Source organism: Nomascus leucogenys, chromosome 19, assembly GCF_006542625.1.
Source record: "Nomascus leucogenys isolate Asia chromosome 19, Asia_NLE_v1, whole genome shotgun sequence".
Classification (NCBI taxonomy): Eukaryota; Metazoa; Chordata; class Mammalia; order Primates; family Hylobatidae; genus Nomascus; species Nomascus leucogenys.
In genome coordinates, this window is record NC_044399.1 from 15,016,675 (window position 1) to 15,030,482 (window position 13,808).

Sequence of the window (13,808 nt, forward strand, 5' to 3'; positions counted from 1 at the left end):
ACCCTTCTCTAGCGGAGATCCCAATCCCAGTCAGCAGCTCTTTACTCTGCACTTCCTGGCATTTTGCCCACATCACTAACGATAGCGCATAAAACGCTAGGTTATGAAAAACGTTTACGGGACTGTCTCCCCTCTAGACGAGAAGCTCCACGAAAGCATATTCATCTCTGTATCCTTAGCACCTAGCACAGCACCTGTGACACCGAGACGGACGAATGGACACGCACACCCTTATTAAATGCTCTTTTATTGAAACACACAAGACTTGGCGCGATCCAGCCCCAGGTATGGGTAAAGGCTCAGATTCTGCGCTCTGAAGCAGCCTGGCAAATACTGAAGACTGTAAGGTCCTGGAAAATTCTCCCACCGCAGTTGAGCGTCGGCCCGGACTAGCCCTAGCCAGACCGCGAGAAGGGACCACCGAGGGTCCAGATGGGAGAAAGGACCCTCGAGTCCAGCGCTGTGCCTTCCCCTCCGAATACAGAGAGCGACACTAACAATCCCCTCTCCTCCGAATACAGAGAGCGAAACTAAGAACCAGAGTGGGATCGTATGTTCCCCAGAGAACGAAGTTCCAGCCCCCAAAAACCGAATTCTGAACCCAGAAGGAATCTCAGGGACCACCACCCCACCCCGCCCCAGACCCCCGCTAGCCTAAGGTGCCGTTGCCAAGGCGACCGCACAAGCCATCGGGCCCTAGTCCCCCACCCACCCGGCTCCACTCCCCTACGTGGCTCCTGCTACGTGGCTCTGCCCACGAAGCGCCCGCGCCAAGTTGGCTGCTGCTGTAGACGGGCCTGGTTCACCTGTACTTCAGTCTCCGGTGGCCACTCGGTGTTGACCAACAAGTCATAGAGAATCGTCTCCTCCTCACCCTCTGCAGTGCCTGGACTCAAAGCCGGCCCTGACTCGGGGGCCGCCATGTTCGCCCGGGACTCAAGCAGCGGAGGAGTGTCTCTACGGAATCCCTCACAGGACAAGATTCTCTAGCCGCGGCCGCTTTTGATTCACGGGAAAGGGAGTGAACTGACTGCGGCAAGGAAATGCTAGGTTAACCCTTTTATGAGTAGGAAGGACAGGGACTATTGCTTGTCTTGGGAATGACTTGTGTCCCGGTCCTGATACACTCCTTGTTCATTAATCTACATGAGATCGGCCAAGTCATTGAGCCTCTCTTATAAGCCAGTTTCTATAAAACAGAAATGGTAAAGGTACCCCACTGAAATGCTAATGTTCATTTGTGTATTCTTTGCCTAACACGTAGAGAGAGTTCAAACAGTGGTTTTAAAATAAACAACCAAAGTTATCCAATGAAAAGTAGCAGAGGAAGGATGCTACAGGAGCTCAGAAAAGGCAACGAAGGCCAGAGTCTGCAGGGATTTCCTGGAGGACGTGGAGCTTGTCCCTGCGTCTTTAACAATAGGCAGAATTTTAATCCACTGGAGAAGCATTTCAAGTAGCGGGAAATGGAATGAGCAGAGACAGAGGCAGAAATACAGAGTTGAAAGAACTCTTTCAACGTGTCGCGAGTGAGTGACGACTTTCTGAGTGTGGGAGTAAAAGAATTTACCAAGACAGTGGTAGGTAAAGAAAGACAGATTAAAGAAAATATGAAAGTTCGTTGCCAGAGAGCAGCCGGCCGAATCAGCAGAGGAGCTCATTGCTAGGAAACAAAGGCTTGTTGAGAATTTTATAGACTGGAACGTGGAGTGATTGATAACACCAAAGTAGCAGGGAGTTAACTTGCTTTTTTTTTTTTTTTTTTTTTGCTTTTTTTTTTTCCAGCTGAAGTGTTTGAGAAATTGAGGCTTTGAAGGTAAGCAGGAAGTCTGTGAGTTAAGTACGTTATCTGTGTAGAAAGGCCATATGTCCTGGGCCATAAAGAAAAGTAGACCTGTGGCTTATTTGTTTCTTCCTTTTGTTTATATGTTTTGGACCATGAAGAAAGACAGACGTATAGCTTATTTGCCTTATCTCTTTGTTTTTCCCTGCTCCCACTAGCCTGCCTTTTGTTGTTATTGTTTTTGTTTTTCTAATTAGTACTCAACAAGACAGGTGAATAGAACCCAAGTTGAGAAAGGGTGTAGGGGCAATAAAGTTGAAATAATAGGTTGAGAACCCGCATGGAGGGAGCAAAAAGGTCAACCCCATTTGTTCATTCATTCATTCAACAAATACCTTTGTGGACAGTTATAAGCAAAGCATACTGTAACGTGAATGAATATATACTGTACAAAGTATTACACTTTCACATCAAAAGAAACACAAACATTGAATATCCCTTGACATAATTATATTTCATGATATCCATCAAGATGCATTAGGCGGTGATGCAATTAAAAGCCTCTGCTGGGAAGCCTCTAACCAGCTCCCATTTCTCTCAAAGTTTAATGACCTCAAAGCCTTACATCATCTGCCTGCTCCCCTAAATCTCACACCTCATTTCCTGCTCCCCCTACTACCTTCAGCCACACTGGCTCTATTTCTGAACACACCAGACACACACCAACTTCAGGAGTTCTGCAAAGCCTCTCCCCTCCACTTGGAAGGCTTTCTACCAGATGTTTACCCGGTTCCTCCCTTATCTCCTTCAAGTTTTTGCTCAAATGTCATCTCTCTCTGAGGCCTACCTTGACTGCTCATTTTTAAATTTGCAATGACCATTCTCCAACTCCAGCTTTCCAGAGCTGCTCTGTTATTTTTTCCATTACACTTGTCATCATTTAAATGGCTATACAATATATTTGCTTATTATCTGTCTCCATTCACTAAAAGGTTAGCCATGCCAGGTGCTCTATCTATATGCATACAAATGCTATATGCATCCGTGCTATATCCCCAGAATTTATAACAGTATCTGGCATACAGCAGAGGACAAAATATATATTATTTGTTGAATAAATGACAGACTTCCCAGAAAATCTTTTACACATTGTTTCCCCATAGTATTTCTCTGTATAGCAGCTGTGCCTTTCAATCAAACCCCTCTTTGTGAACACCAGACGTGTCTTCTCCCTACCCCACAAGGCTGACAAATTGTACACCTCCAGGGACCCCTGCCCACATTGCATGTGGTAGAACATGAAGACGTAGGAACACCATGCACATGGAATGCAGTGTGAGGGCTGGTTACTGGAATCCTCCAGTACCTCAGTACGACCCCACCTATTTCTCCACACCAAGTTTCCTTGGCTCTTTACTCCTCTTCCCTGTCTCATCCTTTCTCAGATAGATATTGGGGTTGATTTCTGTTTCATCACTCTCTTCACCACCTTCACTCAATCTGTACAACCATGGCCAGGAGATAGCTGGTCAAACTGGCAAAGGATGCTTCCTTCTTAGCTGGTGTGCAAAGGGGACCACTGCAAATACACCGTGAAGAATTTATTTTTTTACCATCATCATACCATTTTTGTTGGTTTGTTTTTGTTTTTGAAAACAGGGTCTCACTCTTTCACCAAGGCTGGAGTCCAGTGGCACAAAGAGAGCTCACTGAAACCTCTACTTCCTGGGCTCAAGCAATCCTCCCACCTCAGCCTCCTGAGTTGCTGGGACCACAGGTGCATGCCACCATGCTGGGCTAACTTTATTATTTTTTGTAGAGATGGGGGGTCTTGGACTCCTGGGCTCAAGTGATCTGCCTCCTCTGCCTCCCACAGTGCAGGGATTACAGGCACGCACCACCATGCCCAGCCTCACACTATGTTAATTGTTTTATCCATCCTCATCCATACCCCACTTACCATAGTGTGCACAAAAGGACAGAAAACATAAAGTCATGCCTGGCAGAGAGCTTCTACTCTGAAGAAACAACAACCAAAGTGTCACAGGATGAATCTACACTATTTGGAGAGGGAGTATACATTTAACTTGCAGCAATCCCTGGAAGAAAAATTCTACTAGCAGAGATGCTCTGAGCAGGTAAGTGGGTTGTTAAACCTTCAGCACCACTAGTTAAAATCCAGAAGAGTTCCTGGAAGGGGAGAAATGTGAGGTGACCAATAAAAGGGAAGAAGGTGGTAAGAATGTGTATGTCACAAGAAGAACTCCAAATGTTGAATATCAGACACGGGTTGGAAAAGAAAAGGCAAAGAACTGATCAAGTTCAACTGAATCAAAGGAATAGGATGACTTAAAACAGATTGAGTAGCTGAAGCCAAATTGCTACTTGGTCTTATTTACAGTGACTATATAGTAAAGTATCCAAACTGGGATACTTTTGAAAAGAAAAAGCCATGATTTTAATAGTTATGCTAGGACAACAAGCATGAAACAGGACTGTCATGGGCAAACTGAGATGATTGTCCCACTAATCCTAAACAGCAGAGTGGGTAATTTAATGAAGAGGTGGTGAGCATTTCACAAGGATAGCAAGACTCTTCATTCGTCATTATTCTCTTCTCCTTTCCTCCCTCATGCTTGTAGTGACACTGGTCATTTTTGTCTGCCCAGGCCCTTTGCTTCCTTTGGAGACTGTTCTAGCTGCTCTTCATTCACTCAAGTCAGATAATTCCTAGTGTGACCACCAATCCCCAAACTCTGCCCCTTGACCCAAAGAACTCCATTCCTGTTACTTTGAGCATCAGGTTGAGAATGCTTCCCTGGGATTTTTTTTTTTTAAGATGCAAATGGAGGAAAAGCCTCCTTGCCTTTTTGGGTCAGAGTTTGGAGAATATTGAGGTTATTAGCACCCATCTTATTCATTACAGAGAGAAAGCCTGTCTATATAGTGAGAGAATGAAACCAATACATTGAAAAAACCTGAGAAGAGAAAAAGGTAAAGACTTCACCTGATACAAGCACGCCTGAAACAAGAGACACCTGTATGATTCCATCTTCCCAGGTAAGTGATCTAGTTCATTCTCTTTCATGCTTCAACTAGTTTGAGTTTCTAGGCATTGAAACCATCCCTCTCTTGGTGTTTCTACCAGTGGATTTTGCATTATTTATTTTACCTTAAAATATAGAATATCAGACACGGGTTGGAATAAGGATTTTACCTTATTTATTTATGTATGTATTTATTTAAGACAGGTTTATTTAAGACAGGCTCTTGCTCTGTCACCCAGGCTGGAGTGCAGTGGTGCAAACACAGCTCACTGTAGCCCCAACCTCCTGGATGCAAGCGATCGTCTTGCCTCAGCCTCCCAAATAGCTGGGACCACATGCACGTGTCACCACACCCAGCTAAAGATTTACTGAATTTAGAATCTGTATGTTGTGTATGGATCTCTGCAATGTTGCTTCTGAATTGACAGATTGGTGTTATTAGTTAATAATTGAGAGCGTTCATGGCTTACTGAGCATTTCCGTCCTCACAGACACTGCTGAAATTGACAGACTCAGAAGACAGAGTCGATCTCTATTTCACAGATAAGAATATTAAAGCTTAGAGAAATCCAAGATAACAACAGAGCTAAAATTCAGACAAGGTTCTCAGGTCTTGATCCTGTGCTTTTTCTTTAAACTACCACATGTTACCGAGAACTGCATGGAAAAGGATTACTTAAAAACACAGATGGAGCACTTAGACGGTTGAAAGTGAAAATAAACAGTTAAGGATGACCAGGAGTACCAACATGTGGAACTGGGGTATTATCAACCTGTCAAAGGAAAATTAAATACATTATATATAAGAGTTTGGTTGACAAATACTATTATGATCATCTAATCAACTCCTTAATTTAGCTGAAAGTCCATCTCTGGTTCAAAAATATTTGAAATCATGAATAAGTATGTTTTTTTCTTTTAAATGTTTGGAGAGACAGAGTCTTGCTATGTTGCCCAGACTGGTCTTGAACTCCTGGCCTCAAGTGAGCCTCACAACTCTCAGCCTCCCAAAGTGCTGATATTGCAGGTGTGAGCCACTGCACCCAGGCTCTTTTCTCTCTCTCTTAGTTTCTTTTTTTTTTAATAAATCATTCTGAAAAGAAAAAATATGTTTTCCACATAACCAACACAAATGGTAACTGTAAACTGCTTAAGGAAATAAGATAAATAAAATCTGAGACAGTTTCAAAATACGCATCATCATCATTATCATCATCACTATGTTTTGTGTACCTACCACCTGCTTCAAGCACTGTACCAGGTACTTTATTATACCTTATCTCTACTCTTCTCTACAGTGCTGTAAGGAAAGTGTTACTATCTGTATCTACAAGTAGATATAGATGTACTTTAGTAAACTGAGGCTCTAAATCATTGTGACCCAACCAAGGTCACATGCTGGTAATGGTAAAGCCACAAATGAAATAGTTTTTGTCTAACAGAGAAGGTACTATGATTTACCCACTTTAAAGAGTAGTGATCTCATGATGATATAAGCCTTTGATGAAAAGGAAAAAAATTTAGAAAAATTTTCCTATTTCTTCCTAGCCTTATAGCATATCAAGTGTACTTCAACTGAACTGAATATAATCCTTATTCACTTTGCTGATGACCACAGACATTCTTTCTTAGAATTAGACAAAAACTTAACATCATCTCACATAAAGGAATCATTTTTTTGGCCGGGCGTGGTGGCTCACTCCTGTAATCCCAGCACTTTGGGAGGCTGAGGCAGGCGAATTACCTGAGGTCAGGAGTTCGAGACCAGCCTGGCCAACATGGTAAAACCCCGTCTCTACTAAAAAAAAAATACAAAAATTAGGCAGGCGCGGTGGCACACCCCTATAATCCCAGCTATTCAGGAGGCTGAGGCAGGAGAATTGCTTGAGCCCGGGAGACAGAGGTTGCAATGAGCTGAGATCGTGCCACTGCACTCCAACCTGGCCAACAGAGCAAGACTCTGTCTCAAAGAAAAAAAAAAAAGGAATCATTTTTCTTCTCTTAACTCATCAATGTATAGCTGTCATTAGCTCATAGATTCATTACTAGGAGCTCAGCCTTTTAGCTCCTATCAGTTAAAAAGTCCATTAAGCTAAAAGCCATTAATGATTCAGCATTTAACCCTTTTATGCTTTTCAATATTAGACACAAAAGAGATTAGATCATCATATGAAGTTGCTTCTATTTTAAAGTTGAAATTTCATAGTAAAATTGAATTTGGGCATTTAAACACTACCTGTTATAGGTGTCATACATTTGTATTTGATTGGATGGTGCACTAGCTCTTTATGAAGAATATAAATTTTAATCATAATATAAAAGAACACTGAGAGCAATTCAAGAAATTTTATTTCCTCTAGAAAGCCTGCAGAATCCCAATCAATCCTTCCATAAATATTCTAAGACTTTTATAATATATCTTGGCAGCCAAAATAGATATAAAGCTCATGCATGGTTTTAGCAAAGAAACAATGTCCAGCCCCTTACTGAAATCTCATTTACACTAATTAGCGATGCAATTCAAACAAACCATTTCCTCCCCCCAATTTTCTCACTCACAAATTATACAGAACATCAAACTGGGAAATAGGCCCTACCAGAGGCACATACAGTAACAAATGCATAAATCAGCAGCAAGTAAGTGCAAGAAGTGGACTAATACATCGGTAAAAATACATTGGTAGGCTGGGCATGGTGCCTCATGCCTGTAATCCCAGCACTTTGGGAGGCCAAGGCAGGCAGATCACCTGAGGTTAGGAGTTGGAGACCAGCCTGCCCAATATGGCGAAACCCCATCTCTACTAAAAATACAAAAAATTAGCCGGATGTGGTGGTGGGTGCATGTAATCCCAGCTACTTAGGAGGCTGAGGCAGGAGAATCGCTTGAACCAGGGAGGTAGAGGTTGCAGTGAGCTGAGATTGCATCACTGCACCCCAGCCTGGGCGACAAGAGTGAAACTCCATCTCATAAAAAGAAAAAAAAATACATTGGTAAATTGATCAATTATTGACTTAAAAGTGAAAATAGCTTTTTAGTCTTATTTGGTTTAAAAGCAAAGATAAACTATCTGTAATATACTTTGAAGTGCATCAGAAGTGCATCAGAAAATAAGATGGGTTAATGGATAGGTGGAAGATAAATAAATACATGGAAAGATGTGATAAAGCAAGTATAGTAAAATACTAATGATATCTCATTGGAGGGTACATGGGTGTTCACAGTAAAATTCTTTCAACTATACTATATGTGAAAATTTTCATAATAACATATTGGGGGAAAAAGGTAAATTTACAATTTTAAAAAGCACAAACAAGGGATAGAAAGAATTACAACATATATCTTCCAAAACATAAAATAGAATAAAGAACATTAAGAAAAGTGTCAATTTGAGGCAGGGAAGGACAGAATAAATAACAAATATAAGCCAGGATAAAAAGAAATTTATCCCAATGGAATAAGGTGATGCAATAATCGTTAAGCTAATACAACACTCACATATGCATCCATGTGTACACCTCCCATACACACACTACACACTTCTCTCTTCCAACCTCCCCCTCTTTTTTTTTTTTTTTTTTTTGAGACAGAGTCTCGCTCTGTCGCCCAGGCTGGAGTGCAGTGGCGGGATCTCTGCTCACTGCAAGCTCCGCCCCCCGGGTTCATGCCATTCTCCTGCCTCAGCCTCCCGAGTAGCTGGGACTACAGGTGCCTGCCACCACACCCTGCTAATTTTTTTGTATTTTTAATAGAGATGGGGTTTCACTGTGTTCGCCACGATGGTCTCGATCTCCTGACCTTGTGATGCACCTGCCTTGGCCTCCCAAAGTGCTGGGATTACAGGCGTGAGCCACCGCACCCGGCCCCACCCTCCCCTTTTCTTATAAAGAGTAATTTCAGAAATTTAGAATATGACTTTCCCCCACTCCCTTTATTTGTTTTAATCACTTATGGAAAGTTCTGTCCTAACCTGGGCAACATAGCTACACTCTGTCTCTTAAAAAATTGTTTTAACTAGCCAGAAATTTGCCAGACGTGGTGGCTCACACCTGTAGCCCCAGCTACTTGGGAGGCTGAGATGAGAGGATCACTTGAGCCCAGGAGGTTGAGGCTGCTGTGAGCTGTGATAGTGTCACTACACTCCAGCCTGGCTGACAGAGAAAGGCCACAGCTCTAAAAAAAAAAAAAAAAAAAGAAAGAAAATTCTCATTTCTGACCTATTCACATGTCACCTGTACACCATTCACTTTAGACAGATGATGGGGCATTGTATCCTCTGTACGTCTCAGCCTCCCTCACTCTTTATACTTCATTGTCTTTCTGTTTTGTATCCAGTATAATTTCTTCTAATCTCGATTCCAATGCACACATTCACTTTTAAGCTTTCTCTGCTTAATCTTTCCATCAAGTTTTTAAATATTAATTATTGTATTTTTATTTCTAGAAGTTATTTCTTTAAAACTCAATGCTGCTGATCATTTCATTACTTTCTTTTTCTCTCTGTTAAGTCCTACTTTTAGAAACACATCAAACATAATTTATATTCTCTACCTGGTATTTCTAATACCTGAAGCCTTCAGTTATCTATTTTTTTCTGCTGACTCTTGCTCATGGTGGCTTCTTTCTTTATGGGTGTGTGTGTGTGTGTGTGTGTGTGTGTGTGTGTGTGTGTGTGTGTCTTATTGTTTGCTCAGATGCTCTGGAATTCGAGTTCTGAGGATTCTTTGAGGCCTCAGATGGAGGGTGCCTTCCCCCTGAAAAGACTTGCCTTCATTTCTGCAAAGCCCTCAGAAGACTTGGGTCCACTTTAAAGTTCATTTGTTTCACATGATACAAATAGTGTAAATTCAGGCTCCAAACTTACAAGAGTGTCAGGTTGTGGCAACAAATTCTTAAAGGAGGCTTTTATATGCACTCAGAGTCCAGGCTGAACAGACAAATTTATTTGCTCTCTGCCTCTTTTTTATGGGATTAAAAAAAAATTGTAGCTCTTCACGGGTGCTAACTTTATTTAGAGTGACTAGAGATCTCACTCCCATTACACCGGCCCAAGCCTCCCCATCCCACTTCCACTATTTTCAGACCTGCAATCAAAGCTCTGGACATCCGGATCCATAAAGATCCCTAAAGCATCAGTTCTGCCGTCTTCCATGGATTCCCATACCTGTTGCTAGGACTCAGCTATCTTTTACTTTCTTACAAACTCATTCATTCATTTTAAAAGTTGTTTCTGTTTCTACATTAGCTAGCATTCTTGTTGTTTGTGGGAGTCTTTTAGGATGTCTTCTCTGACAAATTGACTAAATGAAACCCTCTGAACCTAGCAGAGGGAAACAAAAAGGGGGAAGGCATGCCCCACCCCGCCCCCTGCTTTGATACAAACAGCCATGCAGCTCACAGACAGCGCAGACCCCAGGCAGCAGATCAGCAATGGCTCCAAAGGGAAATGATCGGCAGAGTAATGGACCTTTTTGCCAACATGTATCAGATATTTCTGGGACTCCCCAGAAATATTTAGTAAAGGATTTTACAAATGACTGAGAGTCTTCTGTCATCACCTAGGAGCAAGACTAGTGAAATTATGATATTTGCTATTACGATCATTACCATTCATGTCCACAGACGGCAAGGCTAGGGAGTCTCAAATAACACCAAAAATACAAAAATTCAAAAGGCAACTACAAAACCAAAACACTGTAATTCTTTGTGGACAGGGCCAATGGCTTTTTAATCTCTGTAAACCCAGCCTGAAAGCAGGCCCTGAGAAAATATTTATTGACTACATGAATTATACATGGTTATGTTGATGCTATTATAGATTAACCTTTTTTGCTTAAAAGGGAGATTGTAACTTTTAAAAATCACTTATTTTTTCCAGCAAAATAATGTAGGCTCGAAAAAAATTTCTCTCAATAAACAGATCATTCATGAGCCATAATTTTTTTTCTACCGTTGTAGTGGATTTTGGTTAAGTTCTTCAGTTTATCTTTGAGTTTCCTCTAATTAAAAACTACAATGGAAATATTAACCAAAAGTGCAAAAATTCAATGAAGCTGACAAGTAATTAATGTGTATTTTGATAGGGCAAAGTACCAACTCAAAATGTAGAAGTTATTAAAGCATCAGGGTCAGACACCTTCAGCTATGTAGAAAAACTGAATTAAACACCAAGGATTAAAAACCGTTTGAGGAAGAATTATTAAATGTCTCTCCATGTTAACGGTTTTAGCTCTTCCATGGAATTTCATGCAGACTGTTTCCTATTGAAGTCCTTATCATTTTAGGTTTCTCTTTAGATAAAAAATGTATACCTAATGTTAAACTTTTAAAGTTTTTAAGTTTAAATTGTTATATTCTGATACAGATATGAGATAAATGATTTTTAAAAGAAACTTTGTGACCTAATTAAGTCCTGAAAGGATTAACTAAAAGAAAGATCGAAAGCATTTAAAAGAAAGATTGTAGGCAAAAATCTTTACCAAACTGAAGTCACCAAGTAAGAAAATAGCATGTTAAAGTCAAATGTATCCCTGTGCTAAAAATTGCTCTAGAATTTACATTGAACCTAACAGATAAAACAATAGTTTTGCAGTCAGGGCACATTTATAGGATGTCATTACTTCCACTTCTCACAGATCTTGACTTCTACAATCTTCCAGCTCCTTCTCCTACCTCTGGGATAGACTCTAATGTTAGAGAGACCTTGTTTTGAATAATAGTTCTGTTACTGACTAGTTCTATAGCCTTGCAGGAATTAATCTATTCGTATCTTGGTTTCCTAATGGAAAACCATTAGGAATGGTTTGGGGGACATAAACTAAAGCATGGTTCTCAACCAAAATCTAACCAGGCTCCTCTGAGCCCTCTTATCTGCCAGGCCTCAACCTTGGCCTATGAAAACAACAAACTCTTAGCATAAACAATTTCGTCCACTCTCTTCCTCTCCCCATTTAAAGACTTAAGCAAACACTAACAGTTACCAACAGCTCAGAGCCACAACCACCATAAGTGACCCTAGCTATCCTTAAAGGGCCTGAGAAAGCACAAGGCTTCTAAAAGAATTTACTGTTTGTTCCAGCCAATACCTGATCATAGGCCCTTGACCACCCTTTCTTAGAGGATTTACTAAATTTTACTCAATGCACTATTTACAATTGTGAATCCTTCCTCTGTCCCTTTGAGATGTACATCTTTCTCCAACAACTCAGGAGTGAAAGCCATTCCTTTGAAATGTAATCATAAGGAATGACAGTACCTCTGTCTCTAGTCTCTGGGAGAATACAACCCAAACTTTAATTAATTGATTAATTGCAGCTGACTTAATGGGCATTTACACTGACCAACCTTTCTAATTTTTCACTTCTTTGACTCTGCTCAAGCTCCAGCAGTCCCCCCACCACCTCCCAAGTTGAGTTTAGTTCATGCTGGACTCTCTTCCCTATTGCAATAGTATATTACTGATTAAAATCTGTCCTTACCACTTTAACATTCATCTCTTTAACAGATCAAGAAGTAGGAAATAAAATGGCATCTAAGAATAAAGCCATGAAATCAAAATGACCATGTTGGTGAAACTTAAAACAATAATATTCTAAAATAAGCTTTCTACATGTGTCATCCAAGGAGACCCACTTCCATTAGAATCACCCACCTAGGGAATTTGTTTAAATGCCTACTCCTGGGCTCCACCTGGGATTGGGGAGACCAAAATTCCTGAGTGCTAGACCTTGAAATATGCACTGGGGAAAGAACTCCCTGGAGTAATTCTTTTTTTTTTTTTTTTTTTTTTAAGAGAGAGTCTCACTTGTTGCCTGGGCTGGAGTGCAGTGGCGCAATCTTGGCTCACTGCAACCTCCACCTCCCAAGTCAAAGCAATCCTCCTGCCTCAGCCTCCTGAGTAGCCGGAACTACAGGCATGCGCCACCACACCCGGCTAATATTTTCATATTTTTTAGCAGAGACGAGGTTTTGCCATGTTGGCCAGGCTGGTGTCAAACTCCTGGCCTCAAGTGATCCACCTGCGTCAGCCTCCCAAAGCACTGGGATCACAGGTGTGAGCCACCGTGCCTGGCCTCCCTGGAGTAGTTCTAAGCCACTTGCATTTGAAGAGCACTGGTGTAAACAATTAAATATAAATGTGCTGCTGAAAATTTCTTCCAAACAAGTGGTTAAGACATAGCTCATATTCTGTCTACTTTAGCATGTATTAAGCAAGATAGGAAACTGAGGGCTAACCTGATTAAGGCTGCCTAATTAACCTGCCTTGCTTGCTTTTAATTGCTTACCTCTAGTTAATCTTAAAATTCCCACTAGCAAGTCATAGTAGCCAAACAATGCATAACTAAACTTCTACTAGCCTCCTTATAGATAAGAGCTCTGACAGTGGGTCACCATAATAATAAGTGCTTAATGTTTTGCAGGAACTAGCAGGCAGTTCTTGTTGAATTCAAGCCAGTTGAGACCATCAACCCTTCAACTGAGCCTGCATGGGTGCATAAAGTGTGACCTTTTGATGTCAAAGGGCCAAAACCTGCACCCTCCTTTCATGCTAATTCAACCATTTTCTGAATATGCATCCTATGAAAAGCCATGTAGCTCAATTACGCTTGTGCAGAAACCCTGATTACCTCACCTTTCCCACCTGCCAATCACCTTTACCCATACTTCACACCATCCTGCTTTCTATCCCCATAATTACCCCTAAGCTTTGTTTTCAGGGAGGTGGATTTGCAATTTTTTCTCCTTCTCCTTGCTCAGCAGCCTGGTGAGCAATCTCACAAAATAAAATATTTTCTCTTTTGCAAAACCCACAGCCCCAATGATTGGTTTGCTGTCCATGAGCAAAATGAAGCTGGTTTGATATCAGATGTCACATATAAAAATTGGGGGTAGAGTGGGGTGTGGAGGGAGCAGGTATAGAACTTCATCAGTTTGCAGTCAGTAAAAAGAAAGGGAGTTTAGGCTGAGGACAAGTATTCCA

General features: G+C 41.2%; 1 protein-coding gene across 1 annotated transcript in view; it reads right to left on the reverse strand.

The window, feature by feature from the left end:
• Nucleotides 1-947, reverse strand: part of NBAS (NBAS subunit of NRZ tethering complex) — a 388,298-nt gene extending 387,351 nt beyond the window's left edge. Inside the window, exon 1 of the mRNA XM_030800558.1 lies at nucleotides 807-947. Within this exon, the coding sequence (XP_030656418.1) occupies nucleotides 807-923 (117 nt within the window). The 5' untranslated portion in view covers nucleotides 924-947. The remainder of the gene's footprint in view (nucleotides 1-806) is intronic.
• Nucleotides 948-13,808: the final 12,861 nt, after the last annotated feature.